At 38.6% G+C, this 23,131-nt stretch overlaps 1 protein-coding gene across 2 annotated transcripts in view; it reads right to left on the bottom strand.

The window, feature by feature from the left end:
- bmp7b (bone morphogenetic protein 7b) overlaps positions 1-23,131 on the bottom strand; it is a 60,071-nt gene that overhangs the window by 1,904 nt on the left and 35,036 nt on the right. For both annotated transcript variants that reach the window (XM_017723563.2, XM_017723564.2), the window contains 5 exons: positions 12,993-13,185; positions 9,126-9,274; positions 7,559-7,762; positions 2,437-2,513; positions 459-569 (listed from right to left, as the gene is read on the bottom strand). In XM_017723563.2, coding sequence (XP_017579052.1) covers positions 459-569; positions 2,437-2,513; positions 7,559-7,762; positions 9,126-9,274; positions 12,993-13,185 — 734 coding nt within the window. The remainder of the gene's footprint in view (positions 1-458; positions 570-2,436; positions 2,514-7,558; positions 7,763-9,125; positions 9,275-12,992; positions 13,186-23,131) is intronic.

Genomic DNA, 23,131 nt, shown 5'->3' with positions numbered 1-23,131 from the left:
GTTACTGAGTAGGATGTGCGCATGCAGGTCATTTCAGGACACCGGTTCACATTAATGACAGATTTTAGTCACTTACCTAAATGAGTGTGAACCAAGCAAAAAATCAGATTTGAACAATGACGCTTGTAATGTGAACGTAGCCTTTGTTTATATTGCGACTCAGAAATGCAACCCATCTAGACCAAAGCCTAGCTGTTGAAATGCAGCTTACCATACTTACTTTTTTGCTATGATTAATCATAATTAGTGTTGATACTTTTAATATGTGAACATAAACATTTGCAGCCTTTGTCATGTCTATCAAGGTATACCTGGGCTATGCTGAATATTCATAGATCACTTTGTATTACTATGTAGTGATCATGGACATTAGCAATCAGCAGTGATAATGCCAGTCTGGGTTTGTTAAAGAAATTGTGTTTTTTTGTGTGTTATATACAGAAATAAGCTTAAGGTACCAGTGTCTGTACGATGGCATGGTTTGTGGCATTCATGTAGGAATTGAGTGGAAAGGCACACTCTCCCATACAGTAATACGCTGCATAGCCTTCTGGAGCAATGATCCAGTCCTGAAAGAGAGAGGGAAGGACAACCCAGTAAATTATCAAATCACAAAACCATTGAAATGCATATACATATCATTTGATATGTAACAATACAATTTTATATAATATATATATATATATATTATCTTTTATGGCATTACATACATAGCATAGCATTAAAAAATGACAAACCTTTTCAATCTCCCCAGTTTTTTAAACCACAATTTTAATCTTGCTCTCAGACATGCCTAAAACATTTATAGCCTTTGAAAAACCTTTAAATATTTCAGATGATGCCTCACAGTAATGTATTCTTGTGCAAGTCATATACAATTTGTAGTCTACAAATCAATACATATCATTAAGATCCTTTAACACATTCTAGGATCTGACTACAACAGAAAGGCTATGAACAAGCTTCCCTTTGCTAAGATGGCTGCTACACAATGATTAAATTCATTAAGAATTTCAGAAATTATTATCTTTAATACGATATAAAATAAGCTGCTTATTAATGTTGATGCTTGAAAGGGAGGATTTTGACTAAAATTATAAAACTTTGGATTTTGAGGCTTGGAACCTTAATATCAGGCATTATTGGTCAAGACTCCTCTTACTTATGTCCCTGAAAGTTATTAATTAGATGAGGCATATGTTTATGTAACATATATCAAGGGTTCTGCTTTAAAACACATTATAGACCAAAGATTCTTTTAAAAAAAAATTCATGATAGATGTTGTTGGAAGTTAGCTTATCATACATGAGAAATATCAATGCTATATTCTGATTAACATTAATAAAAAAGTAACAAATGTTTTTTCTATTATGCATCAGCTGTTGTTTTTGTCAAAAATGTGTTGTATCCAAAAATGTTAAAGATCAAGCAAACCTATATAACACAGAAATATAACTATGACTAGAAATTAATGGGTATATTAAGGGTTATCTATATGGCTAAATCAGTGATTGCTACTTATTTATCTCCACACTGAATTATGCACATATTAATGTCTACCATGTCACAGCATTCATAACATCAAGGCAGAAGTATAATATTGCCTATTTAACAACAGCGTGAGAGGTAACAAAAAAAAGAAGTTGAAACTGAGTCCAAATGCTGTACATCTGCACAGGCAGACAGTGTTTACGTGCTTTGAATCAGTAGGAGAGAGAGACACGCTGTAGGTGCCTGTGCTATCTCAGTGTAAACAGAAACGAAGCTCTGCTATCTTGGCTTGACAGGTGTTCCTTACACCTACAGGTGATACAGACTAATGGGATAAACAAGGGGCTTCGTTAACTGCCCAGCTATGGAAATGTGGTCATAAAAAACCCTTAGTTATAAACAGCGAGATAACGAGAAGTGGTCAACTCAAGAAAGAAGGGCACTTCTCAGAAGAAAGCTGGAAAAGGAAATCAGCTAGCTTGGGACAAAAAAAACAAAACATCACACAAGCTTTCACTTCAGTTATTTTTCATGGATTTCACCATTGAATATGAATATTAGACATAACCTATTTTGCAAATACCAATGAGATAAAATAAAGCTTTTCCTAAACTTAGTTGGAAGCAAGGACTCTGGAGTAAAACAGCATGCCTTTCAGTTCTGCTGTAGCCAACACTATTGTAGCATATTCAGCTTTATTCTCCAAGTTCTGCAGCATCTGGTTTAAAGATTAGATTGTCAAAACTGACCCTGTAACTCATCAGAACATGCTGATTGGTCTGGCTAAAATATAGTTGTATCCTATTTAGTCAGCTCCATACTAAATTATTTGAGAGAGAGAGGACATTAATAGGTAGGATAAATGTGAGAAAGTGAAGTACAATATTGAAAAAGAGAGGGAGGGAAAATATAAAGCTGAATATAGAGGTATGTGTTATTCATACCTGCCACCCAAGATCTTTGAAGCTGACGTACAGCTCATGCTTCTTACAGGCCTGCTTCTGATCAGTGCTGCTGTTTTCTGAAACAGAGAGATAGAAAGTGAGAGACAGAGAGAAGGAAAGAGAAAAAGAAAAGACAGAAAAAGAGAGGAGAGAGGAAGAACAGGGGAGTGGAGGGAGGGAGAAAGAGAGAAGTGTGGAGTGTTCACTGGATTCCATTAAGCACATGTCTGCACATAAGCACTTCATAAAAACTAGAAGCTACACATAAGTTTATATAGTTAGGCTCATTTTCAAGACAGAAGACAACATCTGCAATAAAGGAGGTTGTCACTTGTAATCAGCTTGAAAAGTTGTTTGGCTACAACTGTTGTTTTCTTTCAGTCTTTCTGACTGTAACTTAATGTGCGATAAGAGACACCTAGATAAAATGACACTGGAGAGAAAAAAGGGTAAAATGGACTAAATTTAGTCAATTTATTAACACAGTCTTTCTGTATGGACAGGAATTAAATAATAAAAATAAAAAATAAAACTCCTAAGTTTTTATTGTAGTTCTTATAAAGTTCTCATTCTACTTCTAGAACAGAGATTATTTAACAATTGTGATGCCTTAGAGAACTGGCTAAAGCATCACAATAAATGTTCCACTCCAAATTAATATGAGCTAGTGTGCAAGGCTGCAGGCTATGTAGCCTATAAAACCCAAACCTCTTCCTCCACCACCAATCCCAGATGTTTCCATGGAGACGTGTGTCCCACCCATAACTTACGCAGGTATGAGGGCTTCGAGCAGAGACAGCAGCCCATAAACTACCAACACGGCTGAGATAGGTCACTGATTTACAACTGCCAACACTAAGGAGAAGCCTCCTCTAGTGCTTACACACTTGTGGGTTTACATCTCTGAACATCACCAACACATTGTTGTTTCATACTCAATCCACACTTGCTTTGACACCTTTATGTTAACCACCAGAAGTCTAATTACTACTTTTGTTTTGCTGCAATATTCCATTTACATTTTACATTTATGGCATTTGGCTGATGCTCTTATCCAGAGCGACTTACAATTTGATTATTTTACACAAGTAGGCACTAGTGTTAGGAATCTTGCCCATGGACTCTTATTGGTTTAGTGTAGGGTGCTTACCCAGGTGGGGGATTGAACCCTAGTCTACAGCGTAGAAGACAGAGGTGTTAACCACTACACTACACCAATCACTATTCCAATACAATTATGCAATTACACGTTTAATTCCATAGTGTGGTAAGTACTGGTAGTGTGGTAGACTCACATCCTTTATCAACAGGTTGGAATTTTGCACTTCTGACTTTTTTCTAATTTTGTTTCCTCTTCTTTTTGTACACTCCCCTATGTTGTCAAATACCTCCACCCCAACCTGTGTGTACACCCCCTTGTCTCCTCTCTTGTGCTACCTTCCCATTTAGCACTCCCCAGCTGTGTTTAGTTAGTCCCAGCTGAGTCTACTCAGTGTACTTTTAGCCCCAGTGTTCCAAAAGGTATGCTGCAGCCAAGAAAGTATGGTTCTATAAAGGCTTCACAATTGTATAAAAAAAGAGAATGCTCTATCAAGGTCACTTTGTCATGTCATCAGAAAGTCCATATGCAGAATTTGATATAGAAAATAAGGGTTGATATGAATGATAATAAGCTGGCAAGCAAAATGTTGATGTGGATGAAATATTTATTTGTTTGTAAGTCATTCCTTAAATGTCTTAAATGGCCCACATCTATATCCTAAAAATAGCTCAGCCAGTTTGCATTGAAGTCCCTGTAGTTACTGAATAATAAGCCTTTGTATGTAATACACCTGGGATTATAAGGGGTTAATGGCATCCTGTAAGATAAAACCTTTTTAACTCACTGCCTTATACAAAGCCAGAATGTAGGTTGCATTTCTCAGCTGTCTTTCCTTCTTTTGACAAAATAAAACAATTACATTTAAATTACAATAAAATAACAAGAAGTGTGGCATTGATTGAAAGTTTAGAATCTGTACTTCTGACAGAATGACAAATTCTCTTTCTCTTTCTTTAATGAGGTACAAGTGAGAATTAATTCATATTGAATTATCGAACAAAAGCAGGGATGTCCAATATTATCCATCTAAGGGTTAATGCAAGTGTAGCTCCTTTGTTCAACTTGCACCCACTTGTAGATATGCCCAGTCTCTGTACCCAGCATGCGGCGAACCTAAGTAAGCTAAGCAACACCAGACTCTGGAGGCCAATTCAAATAAACACTCGTATCACAAGACTGGTGTGTCTTACTGTTTCCCCAACAACACGGAATTCTCCTACCACAGCCAAGAAAAGAGTGTGAACTGTGTGTCCTGTCCGACACCTTCCCAACCTCTGGTGTGATAATTACATGGAGCACCAGCGTGTAGACTGAAAGAATGAAATAAATAAGAACACTGCACAGAAGTTTAGTGTGAGGCACGCCCGCTGAGATGATGGAGAGATAAGATGGGATATGGCCTCATATGTTTCTCATTATACCTGAAAGCTTCATAACTCTGTCATGTATGAAGCCAGATTCACTGGGTTTAATCACCTTTCTCTGACAGTGTAATGCAGTTACTCAGCAAATCCATCTGCAGAAGGTTTAAAAGTAATAAGAAACACATTCACATACAGACATAAACGCCTTTAGTATTCCCTACATGTTCAGATCATGTCACCCCTCATGTTACAAGACACCTTAAGGTCATGCCTTCTCAGGTTGCAAAACAGTTACTTTTAGTGAAGGTTTCTATTATAAACCATATTGAATTAGTCATTTACAACACAATACATTAGCAAAACAATATAACTAATGGTACAAAATAAAAAAATAATGTTTGTGTCTAAAGAAACAAGGCAAATCAACAGAAAGCAATAATAAAGGTCAGTTTTCTGCAGTGGTCATACTGTGTTTATGTTTATTTTAAAAAAGTCATATGTAGAATCAATAATTTCTCATGATGTTATCATCTATTATAGCAGTTATCCTATACTAGTTATACTAATATTGTTGTCACACAAAAAGAGTGACTTATAATTTTAGTGGTGTTAATATACACTGCTCAAAAAAATAAAGGGAACACTCAAATAACACATCCTAGATCTGAATGAATGAAGTGGAAAAACACACTACAGGCTGATCCAACTTTGATGTAATGTCCTTAAAACAAGTCAAAATGAGGCTCAGTATTGTGTGTGGCTTCCACGTGCCTGTATGACCTCCCTACAACGCCTGGGCATGCTCCTGATGAGGTGGCGGAAGGTCTCCTGAGGGATCTCCTCCCAGACCTGGACTAAAGCATCCGCCAACTACTGGACAGTCTGTGGTGCAACGTGGCGTTGGTGGATGGAGCGAGACATGATGTCCCAGATGTGCTCAATCGGATTCAGGTCTGGGGAACGGGCGGGCCAGTCCATAGCTTCAATGCCTTCATCATGCAGGAACTGCTGACACACTCCAGCCACATGAGGTCTAGCATTGTCCTGCATTAGGAGGAACCCAGGGCCAACCGCACCAGCATATGGTCTCACAAGGGGTCTGAGGATCTCATCTCGGTACCTAATGGCAGTCAGGCTACCTCTGGCGAGCACATGGAGTGCTGTGCAGCCCTCCAAAGAAATGCCACCCCACACCATTACTGACTCACTGCCAAAACAGTCATGCTGAAGGATGTTGCAGGCAGCAGATCCCTCTCCACAGCGTCTCCAGACTCTGTCACGTCTGTCACATGTGCTCAGTGTGAACCTGCTTTCATCTGTGAAGAGCACAGGGCGCCAGTGGCAAATTTGCCAATCCTGATGTTCTCTGGCAAATGCCAAGCGTCCTGCACGGTGTTGGGCTGTGAGCACAACCCCCATCTGTGGACGTCGGGCCCTCATACCATCCTCATGGAGTCGGTTTCTAACTGTTTGTGCAGACACATGCACATTTGTGGCCTGCTGGAGGTCATTTTGCAGGGCTCTGACAGTGCTCCTCCTGTTCCTCCTTGCACAAAGGTGGAGGTAGCTTCTTGCCACAGCTCGCATTGATGTGCCATCCTGGATGAGCTGCACTAGCTGAGCCACTTGTGTGAGTTGTAGAGTCCGTCTCATGACACTACGAGTGTGAAAGCACCACCAACATTCAAAAGTGACCAACACATCAGCCAGAAAGCATAGGTACTGAGAAGTGGTCTATGGTCCTCACCTGCAGAACCACTCCTTTATTGAGTGTGTCTTGCTAATTGCCAATAATTTCCACCTGTTGTCTATTCCATTTGCACAACAGCATGTGAAATTGATTGTCAATCAGTGTTGCTTCCTAAGTGGACAGTTTGATTTTACAGAAGTTTGATTTACGAGAGGCAAGAATGCGGCAAACTTCTAGGAATGAACCCAGAGGTGTGGAAAAATATTTTTGTTTAAATGCATGTTTTATATTCAACTTGTGACAATCATGATATTCCCAGAAAAAAAATCTTTCCTGTCGAAAGAATCAATAAAAGCTTTATCCCAGGCATATTACTTGGTAAGGCGTATTATCCAGTAACTACAGGGACTTTAATGCAAATTTGTTGAGTTATTCTTAGATTATAGAAGTGCGTAATAAAAGTTTGGGTCCACTAACAGAGCATGGCTTTGTTTATTATTAATTAATATTAATTCTTTTTCATTATTGCATGCAAATTATATGATTGAAATGGGGGTCCACAAGTAGTTTGGCTCTTAGGGCCCCCTAATATTCACAGCCCTGTGTGTCCTCAGAACCAGAACAGTGTGTGAAAACCAGAACAGAACTAAACATCAAGCTGTCAGTTTTGTAGGATATTCTCTTATCAAAGAACAGCAGTACTTTAAATGCACAGGGTCATCACCTTCATTAATATGAATCTAAATATTATCAGATACCATGGTACCATGATGTATTTGCAAAATATCATGATATTGAATTTTACATTGTTTTATTAGCAGAAAGAAACACTTTAAAGCAGTTTCAAGACATCTTTCCTCCTTTATTTACTTGCACTATTTGTTCTCCCTTCATATTTCCTTTGGTCACTTTTTCCTGCTCTGACATTCTACCTCTAACACACATATACAGGCTCTCCTGTCTAACCTGCAATGTTGGCTACACGCAGTGCCTCCTGGGCTTTGATGGGTTTGGAACGGTTGGGGCTGCGTTGTTTGTTGCCGCCCTGTGCCGAGCGTATGCTGCGGATGTGGACCTCAGTGGCTTTGAAGAAGGCCACCATGAAGGGCTGTTTACTCTGAGGACCGCTGCGGCCAATCAGGCCTGCCACCCTCGGGTTCACACTCTGACCTGCAGGGGGTGGTAGAGAGGAGGACACGCTTCAGCACACACTTAAACAGACTTACAAACACCCAATGCCAGGGAAAGAACAAGCCGTTTTAATTATATGGGACAGCCTGTGACTGAAAAAGTAAGAGGTAAGTAAAAATGTCTAAAATGAAAACAGTTTGTGGAATCTTTTGTGAGTTCAAGGTCAGGACAAACTGCTGCAGGGCATGACAAGTGAATTGGCTTTTACATGCTGTTAATGTAATGTCTTTTTTCAATGAACATGTGTCTTGTACAGTTGGGTAGAAAAACCTTACCTTTTGTAACCTGTGTGGCAGATCCTTCATCTATGAAATGTATTTCACTGGTAATGCAATTTTGACTGAAAAAGCTCATACAGATTATATTTAGTGCCTGTTTGCTCTTTGAATTCCTCTTACATTTCTTACAATTCTTCCCTAAAAATTTACCATTTCTGGCAGGTGTATACAGAAGACTCTTTTGTGTGTGCATGTTTCTCATTACCACATATAGAAAAAGGAATGCTGTCTGCGTTTTTGCACTGACGTAAAGGCAGGTTGCTTGTTGCCTATGGCAACAGAGTATCCTGGGAGTGTGTCATAACACGCCCGCCTGGCTCCCTGATCTTCACAACATGAAAGAACACCATTCCTCTTCATCTTACATCACACATGCACTCCTACTTACTCTGGTAACTAAAGAATAGCAGCCTTCACAGTAAACAAACCCTGGTAGTGTTTTTCCTACAGTGATAGATTTGATGATCAGCAATAAATCTCACTGCTTCAACAGTGAACACTCAAAAACTTTCCCCACAATTATTTGCACCAAATTCTAATATTATGAACAGTGAGTTAAAGCCAGTATGAGACCATTACTGTAACTTCACCTTACAGCATTTCTAGATAAATAAACTGTGCACATTTTAGAACTGTAGCCCAGCATCATCTAAACATTCTGCTTTTCCAGAGTACAATATATACATAATCATATTTTGGATATACTTAAATATCTAAATTTAAACATCTGTCAGACGCCAATATATATATATAAAATTTTTTACAACACTGGACACCATGGTGGCGCAGTGGGTAGTGCCATTGCCTTACAGAATGAAGGGCCTGGGTTTGATACTTGGCTGGGTGACCAGGGTCCTTTCTGTGTGGGGTTTGCATGTTCTTCCAGTATCTGCATGGGTTTCCTTCCAAATACTTGCAGTCAGGCCAATTAGACACACATTTGCTCATATGAGGGCTGGAGAACTGGTGCGCTCAGAGACAACAGCACAAACATCTGTTTCAACAGTGCATTTCTCTGAGTATGTCTGACTTTTTCAGAGTAAGGCAGTGATGTATCCACTCACCATCAACACTCTCCAGAGCCAGCTGTAGGCCCAGGTTACGGCCTGGGTTCAGCACCCAGTGGTTGCTGGTGGCAGTGATGTCAAACACCAGCCAGCCCTCTTCTGCAGCCCAAATCACACGCGAGTCCAGCAGAAACAGGTCAGACTCCCTACAGAGAAACAGAGACGGGTGGAGAGAGGGAAAAGGAGTTTGCTTTAGGTGATGAATGGTTTTACAGCAGCTACATGGGAACTGAGATTGTAAAACTATTTATTTTTGATTAATGAAGTTAAGGTTATGGTTAGGTTTAGGCCCATTAAATTCTTATTACATGTTAGTAATAAGATAATATGTTTAAGAAATATCTATGACCCCATGTCCTAACACGGTATATAAATCTGTGTGTGTGTGCTTGGGTCACACATTCAGAGTAAGGTAAAAGGTATTTCAGGGGCTTTGCTGAAAGAAAAGATACTTGACAACCACACTATCTGTTTCACTATCCAAGTCAGTGACAGCCAACCAAGAGCTAGATAGAGATAAAACCTAAAGAGCAAGCGGCAGTACAATGGGAAACAGCCACAAAAGCCAGAGCCCACAAAAGCAGTGGGAAATACACAACTTCAGCATGTCAAGGCAATTGCTCAAGACAAGCTCTCTTACTTGTGAGTACAAAAGGCGTTTCTTGAATAGAGAGAATTAGAAAGGCTTAAAAACACCAGTGTTCATGCACATTCTCCTCACTCACTCAGACATGCACATATGCACCCAAACACCATACTAAAGTAATTATACCAATAACTTGCAGCTTACAAGTGGCTGTGTGAATCTCGCGGGAAGATAATTTTACAAATGCAGAGAAGACCAAGAGGAGAGCAGAGAAAGCAGAGGCAATAAACAGAAAAAACTAACCTGTGTAAAAGAAAGAGAATGAGAATGAGACAGGAAAAGAAAAGAATGAAAGGCAGGAAATGTGAAAGCTTGTGAAAAAAAGTGAGAAAGAAAGAATAACAGCAAAGTGAGGGAAAGAAAAAGTGATAAAGTGAGTGTCAGGAATGGGGGAGAGGGAAGAGAGAAAAAGAGGCAGAGTAAGAGAGGGAGAAAGAGAAAGACAGAAGGAGGCAGAACCAGAGTGAGAGGCAGGAAGAAAAAGAGAATGAAAGTGAGAGAGAAAAGGGGAAAAGGAGACATAGAGTGAGAGGAAGAGAGAAAGAAAGAAGGAGAGAAAGATAGACAGAGAAAGATCAAGAGAGAGAAGCTCCAGATGGTGAGTCCCAGGGGAACACTTCATTTCCTAAATTGACAATAATGTTTTTATAAACGGCTGTTGGTCTGACACTGAACAAACTGCCCTGCAGTAAATTACAAGCTGGAATTTAAGAATGAGAGAATGAAAAAAGCAATATATGAGCAGTGAGCAAACTCATTGAAAACTATCAAAACATCAGAGGTTTTGAGTCATTTACAACATGCATACAATGTACATGTATGTGTATATGTCTGATGTCTCTGCTCTCACTGTCTAATGGACACACCTGTGCTTAAAGTGTTCCTGTCCATCTGATATCTCTTCCACTTATCCTTCCATTTCTCTGTCCTTTCTCTCCAGTCGCAGGACAATGGTGTGTGTTGTTTTCTACAGGCTAGTAGAAGGAGGCAACCCTTTAGCAGGGTCTAGGGAATGAAGGGGAACTAGACGGTTTTAAACCTGATTCATGGTGTGAGTTACACCGATATTCTAGAAGGTTCTGAACATGTAGTTGAAGTAAGGTCTCTGTGGGCACACACTGAATCTTTGAGAAGTAAACCACAGAGCTGGAGTAGGAAATACAGAGCAAGGACAGGGTGAAGTATGAAGTCAAAAGTCTAGATACTGCAAGCACAGTCTCAAAGTGGGAGAGGGATAGAAAGAGAGCATGGGAGAAATTGATGTATTGAGAAAGAGACAAAGAGAAATCAAATCAATCAAGGTCTTCAAGAGTAGAGAAATATGAATATTGCATCTGTGAGAAACTTCAGCCTGCTAAACACACGTGCGTTCCAGTCATCTAAAAACAAGAAAGTTTTACCGTTTGTTTGCAGTTGCACATGTACCTTACCTCTTGCACAATTTACAGTACAATACATTTTTGATATATTTTTGTGTGAAATGTTTTGGATTAGGACTAAATTAAATTCTAACAGATTTTAAAAATGGATAGCAACCCACACTTAATGTCCGTCTCGGAAAGTAACAGAAAGTCTTGTTATTTTGTTGTGAGGACCTGCACACTAGACTATAAGGCAAAATGAATGCATAACACACTAGACCTGGGTGATATGAAAAAATAATTTGTATTTCCTAGTTAAGAATGGCAATCATTGATAAATCGTAACCTGCAGCAGTTAACTCTGCCACAGCCTTTTAAAGGTCCCGTTATTGCTCAATGTTTTCAAAGTGAACAAAACATCATGTATACATTTTTTCTAAAAACACAGTAGACCAGGATCAGAGAAACATTCTATCTAGCTTATAGTTAACTTGGCTGCTTTAACTTCTAGTCATTTTAGTTCCATTTCTTTTACTGCAGAGTGTTACTCTGAGGTAAGCTGCAATTCCAAAGCACAGCAGCATTCATTTTAGATTCGATTCACATAAAATATATTAAGAGGAATTTGTGCAGTAAAGGTATTGTTAAAATGTATAGGAGAGAAAAATAACACATGCACTTTCTTATCAAACTTCCAATGTATTTTGCAAGCTGTTTTTATGCTTTGCCATTGGATTGCTTGTCCCCATCATTGAAGATATCGGATCACATCACCCTATTACCCAGGCCTACAACACACAACAAGTTTTGGATACGAAAAGCACACAAAACGGCAGATCTCCCCTGTTATTGATGCAAGCAAAGCTAAACTGGATTGGACCTATTTGTGCATTTCAGCACAAGAGGCATAGCTAACATGCAAACTGGGGATATGAGGCTGGAACGCAGATGTCATAGTCAGAGCTGGAAAAATATTTTCCTGTAAACTGGCAGCTGATTTGAAATTGTAAAGAAAGTGATTATTTCCATCAAGTAAACAAGCAGTCCCGTTTCCATGGTCCTTGCTGATGTGGCAGGGTTCATGCATGTCTCTTGCCCTTCTCTCTTACTCTCCTAGCTCTCTCATTGGCTATGCCCAATCACTCATTCATTTACATTGCTGACCTCACACTACAGGCCTTGTCTATCTCAATAAAAGTCAAGCATTTTCCATATGTTTGAAAGTATCAAAGGGACTCGATCAGAAGGCTAAAAAGTGACCCGTTTACCATCTCACACTACCACATCATCTGCACCGGCAGTTGCTTGCAATCTAGGCCTAGACTAAACATGTAGTGTAGACCAAGCTTTAGCTATTTTGCTCATGTGAAATGCTTATACCAGCTTGTGTCCAGGCATTCACCTAATTTGAGCTAAAATTATTTACATTGAACTTAAAACAAATTCTAAGATCCGATGGTCCTGTACCATACAGCTGGCACTTTTGATATGGCAAAATTATAATTTCACATTTTACAATACATAAAATGATGCTTTACTTTCCCGAGGTTCAACAATTTTGAGTACAATGTTTTTATTCAGCGTTAAAAATTAAGCATTCTACTGTCTTGGACTCCTGGCATTACTGGAAATCAAACTCACAAAAAGGGTTAGGTAAAGGGTCACACGAAAAGAGCACTTGGAAGTCCTTTTCTGAGAGTTTTTAAAGATATACAGTTGGTCAGTGTTCTTTAAGTGATGATACTACACATGGTATGCTCAGAAAAAAAATTCTGTTAAGCTGAATGTATAATTTTAATAAATGTTATATGAACATCACAAAAAATCCTTCATTGTGTATTCATGTGCATGTCTCACCTGTCTGAATGCTCCTCCAGCACTTGATACACACTTATCCGGAAGGTCTCATTGTCAAAGCGTTCTGGGATGAAGTCCTTATAGATCCGAAACTCTGCAGCTGTTACAGCTTCGCCCTCCGGAATCTTGGACAGGTCAAATCGGAATTCCTTGTGGTGGCGGCGTACGGGCAAAAACTCCTTATCGTGTTCCACTGCAGGAAACAATAAAAAGACATATTTGCATGCAACATTTAAAGCAGCCTCAAAGCTAATGGCCACAAAACATTTTCACAGAGTCAAAAGGTTAGCCTGACATTTAAAACGCTTGATGCAAATGTCACTTCTGTTTGCAGTGCTGGGCCCTTCTCTTCTATGGGAAAACAATGAGTACATTTGCACACATATGTTCAGAGCCACTGATTGAGACAGACACAGACAGCTTTATGTCTCTCTTTCCACCCATTACCCCCCGCTCTCCTTCAAACATACACAGATACCCACACTCTGCACTCACACAAGCAGTATTATAGCAATATTCAGGATGAGTGGAAAAGAGGTCTCTGAATCTTGCTCAAAACAGCCATGCTTTGCCTTGAGCAGCTTTAAACATAAGGCATTTGGCTAACATTTTTCAGCAGGAAATATCTTTCTAGACATTTAACTGATTTGGGTTTCAGACTGAAATCCCAAGCTTTGGGTGAAAAATTCACTAAACATTCCACGATTTGCATTTTAATTCAAAACTTAATAATTTAATGCAATGCAATAGTCATATGTTTCTTTAAACAGATGATACATATTGGAATATTATGTGAAAACAGACCTTTAAAGTATAGATCACTGTAAAACAAAGCAAAAAAAAGGTTTAAAGCTTAAGAAAGAAAGAACTTTCTTTCAATTAAATGGTTAATATGTAAACACTGTTTTTGATGTGAAATGCTCCGTTCTAGAGAAACTTACTGAGTCAGAGTTGTTTACAGTTTTGGTGATAGGAACCAAGAGATTTTAATACTGCTAAAAGCTCTCCCACAGAAAATGAATGGCCATTTCGAACACAACCTAAGACCTCTCCAACATGTTTCAGCAGCAAAGTAATTCCCAAACTCTATGAAACATCACAGAAAAAAAAACTAAAAAGCGAATTGAAACAGACACTCTATCTAGCTCTCTTTAATTATTTGAAACTGAAAGGCAAAGCACCTCCAGGTTGTCAATGCTGAGAAGTACAGTTTGGGTTTCAGTTTACAGTTTTCTGAATGGAAAGAGTTCATTTTTAAAGGGTGATGTGTTTTCATTTTTTTCTTAAATAAAAAGATACAGAAACCATACCATTTCTGTGGCCCAAAATCCATGACACGTACCAAACCATGAGCTTATAGTATTACTGCATCCCTATACAGGTAACAGTGTACAGCTGATTTTCAAATTGAAATTGTGGATTACAGTCATGGACAAAGACCATGTTATCAAAAAAGACCACAAAGACTTTTCTCATGTAATACGTTCACTGCAAATTGATGGAACATTCTATGAAAACTTATTTGATTAAACCAAATTTTGACAACACTTAAGTAAACTTACTGATTTGTCAAATGTTGATTGTAATGAAAAGTTTTCAAAAATGTTCAAAAAATGTTAAAAATGAATTAAAAATAAAATCTCTAAATCTTGCACAACTCCCTTTTTCATAATAACCATTTTAAACACATTACATTTGGTTAGGAAGGAAATGTCTCTGCAGACTTTTAACTAACTTGTGTTTGAAGCTCAGGGTGATCATTTCAAACTTAACATTTAATTTGAATTAAACAGTTGAACAGTTAATTTGAATGATGATTTGCTTATACAAAACAGACATATCTGATAAAGAAGTATTAAGCAATTGTTGACAGTGTTGTACTAAAGATAATCATAATAATTCAAGCTTATGTACTTTTTGTACACACCAGCAGTGTGTAATTGTTAAATATTTATGAAACAAAATAATTACTGCTTCTATATCTTTGTCCTGTAGTGTAAGTTAGTCTATAAGGGCTAAGCTGAACTAAGAGATTTGGTAACCTAACAGTTCAAACATTCTCTGCTCTGCTTGTGTTGCTAGTCCTGTTCTGGGATCGTTTTCTGTGATTTTTAAAAATCTCTTTCTGGCAGTCTTTACCAGTTTCGTAAGTTGTCTGCTCCACTATTATGATCTCTCTCTTCCTGTCAATGTCCCCACACCTTTCCATCTCTTTCTCACTCTTTATCTATACTTTCTGCCATGCTTTCTTCTACACTGACAGCACAAAAGCCTTACTGTGCATGTAGGCAGCAAAGAGATAGATAGTGTGAGAGAGAGAGAGAGAGAGAGAGAGAGAGAGGCATGGCTCCAGTTACCCTTCTGGGGTGATTAGCGTAGGGCATTCCATGGTGCATTGTACGCCACTTCCCAAAGGACCAGCATTGTTTACACACTGTTCTCACTCCAAGGTGCCCTTCCATTGAACCCCCTGGGTGCTCCCTAACAGGGCTGACTCAACGCCAGGGCCACCTGGGCCCGCTTGGCACTCAGATGGAAATCTGTCAACAATCTGCAGGTCTCAACTACCAAAGAGAGTAATACAAAGCAAAACTACTCTGCAGATGAATGGCTGAGGGGACTGAGAGCAGCAGGCTATTACACTTAGTTTGCATAAAAAATTTGATTATTGAGGTATAACAAAGTCATTCAGATGATTCGAAATAGTACATTGTAAAGAAAGCTACCAACTTACATTTGTTTACAATGGTGAACCAGAGGTTATGATATTTTATTTACTACTGAAAATAGGGATGCATCAATACCGATACTGGTATCAGGTAATTGGCCAAGGTGCTTTAATTTACTCATACTTGTACTCATAAAAATTCTCAGAGACAAACATCTGATACCCGCTAAAGCTGTGTGACGTAATCCAAGTCTACACTGCTGCATCAATAAACAAACAAGTGAAGCTGTTAGTGAAGGAGTGTCTGCTCATACAGAGCAGTGTTACTGAAACTATGATACGTCACATTATATGATATGTCACATATAATGTTGTCAATCATTTTAAACATTCCTCCTTGGCAAAATTCACACCACGAGTACAAACTGACCCTAACATGTGTCGAGGCATGTGGGCTAGCAAAAAAGAGTCAAAAAAGTTTACATTTCCTACCAAAATCCATATATGCCTACTTTACTTTGTCTGTATATTCTTGTCTATTCAAACCTAGAGTACCACCAAAGAACAAGATTTCTAAAATTGAACAGTGTATGTCTGGCTTTAGAGTGCATTCAACTACAGCTAAAACAGCCAAACAAAAGACTTAAAACGTAAGTGAACTCCTTGGATTCTGCTACAGAGACGGATGTTGAAAAAGAGTGATAAGGATAAAAATATGAAATGTACTTTACTTGCAGCTGAACAGAAGTGCTTTCAGACATGGAACAAATCTCACTCTTCTCCACTGCAGCACTACTCGATTTAAGGTAACAAATATAGCATAGCTTGCTATGGCACTTCATTTAAAATCAGCTGCATTTTAATGATTTAACCTGTCAAGGCACAATGCATTCATTTAAACTAACAATCTCTTAATTAATTTGTTATGGTATCAGACTCTGTATCAGTGAGTATTAAAAAAATATTTACTTTCATATGGTCTAAAAAATGCTATTGATGCAGCCCTAATCTAAAACCAGCAGTCAATGCCAGTCCTACACATGTCTTTTGAGTTTTTATGTGCAGTGTTGATACTGGTAAAACTGTTATATCAGAAGAAATAAAATTTACTATTTTCCCTTTAACACCATGCATATATTTCTCTTCAATGAATGGCTTTTACAAAATATGTGTTAGCACTAAAACTTTATCTCAAAATGATTGTAAAACAATGTGTAAGACACCAGGCAAAACATTAGTATGCATTTGAAGTAATAGTTTTCCGTGAGGTAGCTTTTAGAGGTGTGCATAGAATTTATGTTCAACTTACGTTCAACATAGAAATTATGTTCAACTTTCACCGAAGATGCAGAACAGCACTATGTCACGTTATTAAAATCTTGTGGGAGTAAGGTGGCTGCAGTTTTTGAATCAGGTGCTCTTCATCCACTGCACAAGTTACAACACACCTTCATGACATCAGAACATCACCCTCCTTGGTTGGAATCTCTGATGACAAATGTGATGTATATATCATGTATGTTACATTTTTGTTCTAAGAACTTAGGGAGAGGTTATCTCTCCCAAAGGAGATGCCATTTGTTTTATTTTCTCCATATGGAAGCTCATTTTTTACATATGACCACTTTACACTATAATTTTTATTCCCAGCAATGGGAATACATGCATAAAATTGCATGAATGCTATTTTAAAAGAATAAATGACCTTGTAGGTCATATTTTGTTCTTTAGATTTCTTGTCACCTTCCTGGCAATATGGTTGCCCTTGTAATTTTCATAAGTGTATGGTTCTCAATAAAACCGTAAGAAATAAAAAAAAAAACTCTCTCTAAAAGTGTGGCTCAAACAGATATGCATGTAACTTTTTTTCCCCTATACACTGAAGATCACCAAGCTCAGATCAACATAAGCTAAGCTGTCACCTACAGAGGCACCCTGAATTCCTGGCAGATCACTTCTGGTCATTCTACTGCTACGGTCTGCCCAGCTTCTAAGTCAGGAATAAGTGACATAACAAGCAACCCCTTTGCAGCTGAATAATATAGTGCTGGTTGTGGACCCACAGTAGCCCTGACCTTAAACTTGGTTAGTCTCCTGCTCTAGTTAGTCCCATGATTAGCAGTTACCTGCTAGCTTTGCCCTGTGTGTGTACAAAGAGGTGTTACATGTTTTGATTACTGTTTACAAAATAATATTGTTGAATGCTGCTTAGAGGATATGATGCATGTGAGACTGTAGTTCTTTGTATTCTTTGCAGACCTATGTATCTACATATTGCTTTTGTCTGTGCATCTGCTTTGTGTTTTTTGTACTTAACTGCTTCATTTCTGTGCTCTCACAAAGCCCAAAAGTTGTCAACAAAATTTTAAACTACCCCTGGAAATACCCTCAGTACAAGCATCCTCAAAAACCATGCAAGACCTGGTAGACCACTAAAATTGTCAACAGATAAACAATACTTAAAGCTTTCATTTTTGAGGGATAGTAGGAAGAAATATCGCTCACACTCTTGCTATGGATCTGAGGAAAGGAAATTTTGCACTAAAACACTGAATCTAGACATCTGAGATCTGTGAAAGTAAGAGAAGGCAGTATAGTGTAGGAACAATTAAATACTTTTGGAACCATGTCTAGAACAATCAGTCAAGCAATAGGGAGGATCAGTGCATGTTTGGGGATGGGTAACACGATAACAAGATGGGTAACAAGGTTCTCAGAGCAAAAAACTGGCCACCTCAGAGCCCAGACCTCAGCCCACATCACTAAATGTGAGATTACGTGTGTGATTAACTGGATCATGAGAGGATCTTGAGAAGATTGAACTTTAGGGGAGTAGAAAGCATCCCTGCAGATTTCTTTGAAAATAATGGAAGCTCTCCTGAAAGCAAAGAGAATGAACAAAGGACACACTACTGAAAAATATTAAAGTTAATTTTTAAGGCTTCAGTGTAATTTTGTTGAAAAATGAAAACTTGTTCTTAATGATTGTTTTTACTGTAAATTAAATTAATAAAAGGGTGGTCTTTTGCACAGAAATATACATCTGATTTGGGTAAATTTAGTTCCTCAGCAGGTGGCTCCAACTGGCAATAGTAGCCACTTAATCCATTTCTCAGAAAACAGGAATAGCCTCAGACAAACCCACATAGAGAGATACACAAATGAAAGAGGAAATTCAATTACATGGCAAGAGTTTGCATTGCTACTTTGGTGTTTACATCTTTTTCCTTATTTTCTTATTCCCTTCTAACCTGAAGCCATAACTTTGTCTTGGAATTAGTTTTTCTACTGAATTCATCTGATTCTCCCTTACTCTCTCTCTATTTCCCTGTTGGGGAAGAACAAGCAAAGTGGCATAAGCACTATTCCATTTCGTTGGTGATTTTAATCTATGTTGCTCGTCCAATTGTCATAGTCTCACCCTCACAACACTAAAACATCCTTCCTAGGAATGTGCTTAAGAGACTCAAAAACTTCTAGTGCCTAGGAGATTCGAACACACACACACACACACACACACACACACACACACACACACACACACACACACACACACACACACACACACACACACACACACACAAGCAGAGTTTATGAACTGCAGCTGAACAGCTGTGTCCTAAACACTTATAATTCTCATTTGGTGATGGTCTGTTTATTTGGGTGGGTACTGCTGACATACTCCAGAGAATACAAAACTCACAGAGATACATATGCTCTGGCTCACACCTGCTCATGAAAAGCACACGTGACAAGAAAAGTGTGTGGTTTGTTTGTATTCATGAGGGCATTACAGCCAAGATCTTTAGAATACATTAAATGCAGTAAAATGAATGTATGGTAAGCATACATGTGAAGCCTCTGCATCAACGCTCTTGCTGGTGCTCCATGACTCTGAGCATGGTTCAATTTCTAAATGGGTCACAGTGCGCCATGCAGCATTTCACAATTTTAACAATAAAGCCATATTGAGACCCCAGAAGGCCACATGTGGCTTGAAATTTATACACAGAAAGCCAGTCAGTTTTTTGGATAAACACACTGCTAATAGCCAGTGGTAAGTTACCTCAGCTAAGATTACTGTCCTAGCCTTTTTCAGCTTGCATCTCTCAGTTCGAAAACACCCAGTATATGAAGAGGTAGTAAACTAATGCCAATCGTGATGACTGGTGCTGAAAGCTTTATTTTAATTCAGTTTACATTATGGTAAAAATTAACATGAACCTAGCTTTTATTGAATCTCCTTGCCATTATTCTAACAGTTTATTCTATCCATCGAGTGGTCCTCCTGAGCATGTGCATATCATCAGCACATCATAGTAACCTAGAGTTTTAATGTTTTTATTGTGTTTTCTTTTTAATTCAGTACCAACTCAGCTTAATTTCTGATGAGGACGTTTAGACTATTCACCAGCTTCTTCTTGATGCCAGAATGTAACTGTGGCACCAATTCAGGTGGCACAGGGAAATTCAAAATTCAAGATACTGGTGAACAAGAAGCAGACTTCAAAATTTTAATGCTGGTAGTATTTTTTGGTATGGTGATTGAAGTTATCGAAATATTCTACCTAGAGTTCTATGTACTGGGTTACCTATAATTATGCACTACGTAAAGCTGTTTCATTAAAGTAGCACAATTAGTCAGCACTCTGCTATGTGACACTGCTCTGCACAGTGAGATGCAGCACGTCCAGGGGCCCTAATTCAGAATTGTTGTCTATAAATTGCAAGGATAAAATCAGAATATACACATGACTCACAACAGATGTCCAGATATCTGTGCTAAGGATAATGGATGTCACATTATTGTCAGTGAGGTTTTGAATATAAGTCACTACCATGTTTTGTAGCTCCGAAAAATAACAATAAAACTGGGTATGGTGTAACGTCGCTCAAGATGTTCAAGCAGCCGCTGAAACCCAACATCCTCCACAACAATGGCTGATCATTGATAAACTTAATCACCTTTGCTGTAACTGTTGTAGTTATTAGACAGTTTAGTCTTAATTGCTTTGATTTGTGGCACAGCTGATCAATTTTCACAGTCAAACAGGCACTCCTGCTTAGTAGCTGCAGATTTCACTTTTGTGCGAGGTGCTGTGGGAGCTATTTTAGCTGCGCTGTGGTAGTTCAGGCAGCATTGCCTAACCGTGTTTTTCCAGTACATAGTAATTGCATAATCAAATATCAATTTATTGGCCAAATCTACACATCGGGCCAAAATTGACCTTTTTTAACTGATAGGTTGCACTAACTGTAAAAAAATGAGGAAATCATAGCTACAAAACCTCAGAAAAACGAAGCACAATAGCAACTCTGCCACATCAACTCTGCCATATCAGAATGCACATTCTCTACATACATCACAGAACAAGTTTGATTTAAGCTTTCACTAAGGCACCAGTCACTTCACTTTGCCCTTTCCTCTTAACAAATGTAATTGTTGCATCAGTTAGTTACAGTCTGTCCTGTGGTGTGGCACATATTGATTTCGGCTTACTGTCACTCTACTTTTGCTCTCTAAAACATTTTTATCATCTAAATTTGTGCCAACAGAGCACTAATTTTGAGAATCAAACCTGTACTGTGAGAGATGGCACTGTTTGAGTATATAGCCTGCTTGCTAAGCTAATGTTAAGGTAGCATATCAGGCTACAGGTCCAAACGCCACAGAACAATTTTAATTTCGCCTTTCTGTCCCTTTAGCGGTTGCTTGACTTCACTCTCAGAATATAATCATTATTTTTAATCATCTAAACTTGTGTCAGTGATTTTTTATTAGATTTTTTTTGTGATTGGCTTGGGTGTGAGACATAAGTACATTGTGCCTTAAAAATTGCCACAGTTTCACAAACAGTACACTACTTTTTAACTTTCCACTACAAATGTTTGTTAATGTGATGTCAATCACTCAATCCACTCACAATGCATGATTTCTTTGCTATGGTTGGGAGGTAGTGCACATCCGTATTTATCTAAAAACCTAGATTTAAAGTGCATTATTCATTTTAATATTTAATTTTCTTGTCATAGAAATCCATCCAAATGATGGGCAAAGCCCAATCCTGGTCCTGGAGATCTAACACCATGTCTTGGCTGACACGCCTTTTCAACATTGCGTGGACATGCTATGCTAGCTAGGCTACTATGTTACATCAAAAAGCATGAGTGGGGAAAACAAACTTTGATTCTGCTCTTGTATAGTGTTATAATATAGAATTTTCTTAACCTGTGAAGAGACCACTGGAGTTGTGTCATCATTATGTAGTCTGTGCCATGGTCTTTTGCCAATATTAGGAACTTCGGGTCTAAAAGGGATTTCTCTATAAGAAAGATTCAGGAGAGGAGTATACACATTTTTGTTTGACACAGTGTGTTTTTTTGAAAAAAAAAACAACCTCCATTTGTTCTGGCCATTGAGAAATTGAGCTTGGACACAGAGTTCCTAATATGGGCATAATGCAGATTACAGATTGGCATATGACAGTGGTCTAGAAAGGCCTGTTTTCTGGGGCACTGATCGTATATTTAAATGAGGAGACTCTCACTGGCGTCATTGCGGAGCTGTGTGTACTCTAAAAATGACTGTAGTGGACCACAGCACAGTGAGACTTTATAGCGTCATGTAGCAGAGTGGTGCTATAGGAAGCATGTAAACAAGTACAAGTTCATGTTTGCACTCATTTAAATTGTGTGTAATAAAACTTTCAATATCATTTATCATGCTTAAAATCAGTTTATTTCCTCTTCAGAGATCCGCCATTTTCAAGGTCCGAGGTGGGAAAAAAAGAATAAACTAGATGCAGAACAGCAGAACAAGCTAGTGCTAGGCTTGTAAATTAGTGGAGGTAACAGGGCATTAGCATGTCTGTTTATTCTAAAAGACTGACTGCCTTCCTCTGGGTGAATTTCAAGCCATGAGATCTTGTTTGGCTTAAACTTAAAAATAACAAAAGTGATTCCATTGCCTTGCTTTCTATAGTAGGTTCACTTAAGCATCTTTCCCCCTCTCTCTCTGCTCCTCTATCACTCTCTCTGTCTTTCTCTGGTGGTAATTAGAAGTGGGTCGATGCCCAGTTAAACCCAAGTGGACACGTTTATGACTTCCTCTAGGAGGAAACGAGTGGCCAGTGGGGCAGTCACCATACCTGTGTTAAATAAAACGTCACTGCTGGAGAGGGGAGAGAGAGAGGAGAGAGAGAAGGTGAGGGAGAGAGAGGGAGAGAGAGATCATTTATTCTGGCATCTGAACTGTGGCCTGTTCCTAGTCATTCCACTCATATACACACACACACACACACACACACGCACACATACACTTGCCATTTATGAATTGTTCATTCAGTCACACACACAGTAAAAGTGAGGTGTGTGTGTACGTGTGTTCTCTAAGGAGACAACCACAAAGATTATGAGACATGAACACGGTTGGGAAAAGTACTTTTAAGAGCAGTGCTAACTACCGAGGAGA

The sequence above is a fragment of the Pygocentrus nattereri genome, chromosome 9, assembly GCF_015220715.1.
Source record: "Pygocentrus nattereri isolate fPygNat1 chromosome 9, fPygNat1.pri, whole genome shotgun sequence".
Lineage (NCBI taxonomy): Eukaryota > Metazoa > Chordata > Actinopteri > Characiformes > Serrasalmidae > Pygocentrus > Pygocentrus nattereri.
The sequence above is the reverse complement of the archived record's forward strand: the minus strand, read 5'-3'. Positions and strand labels throughout refer to the sequence as shown.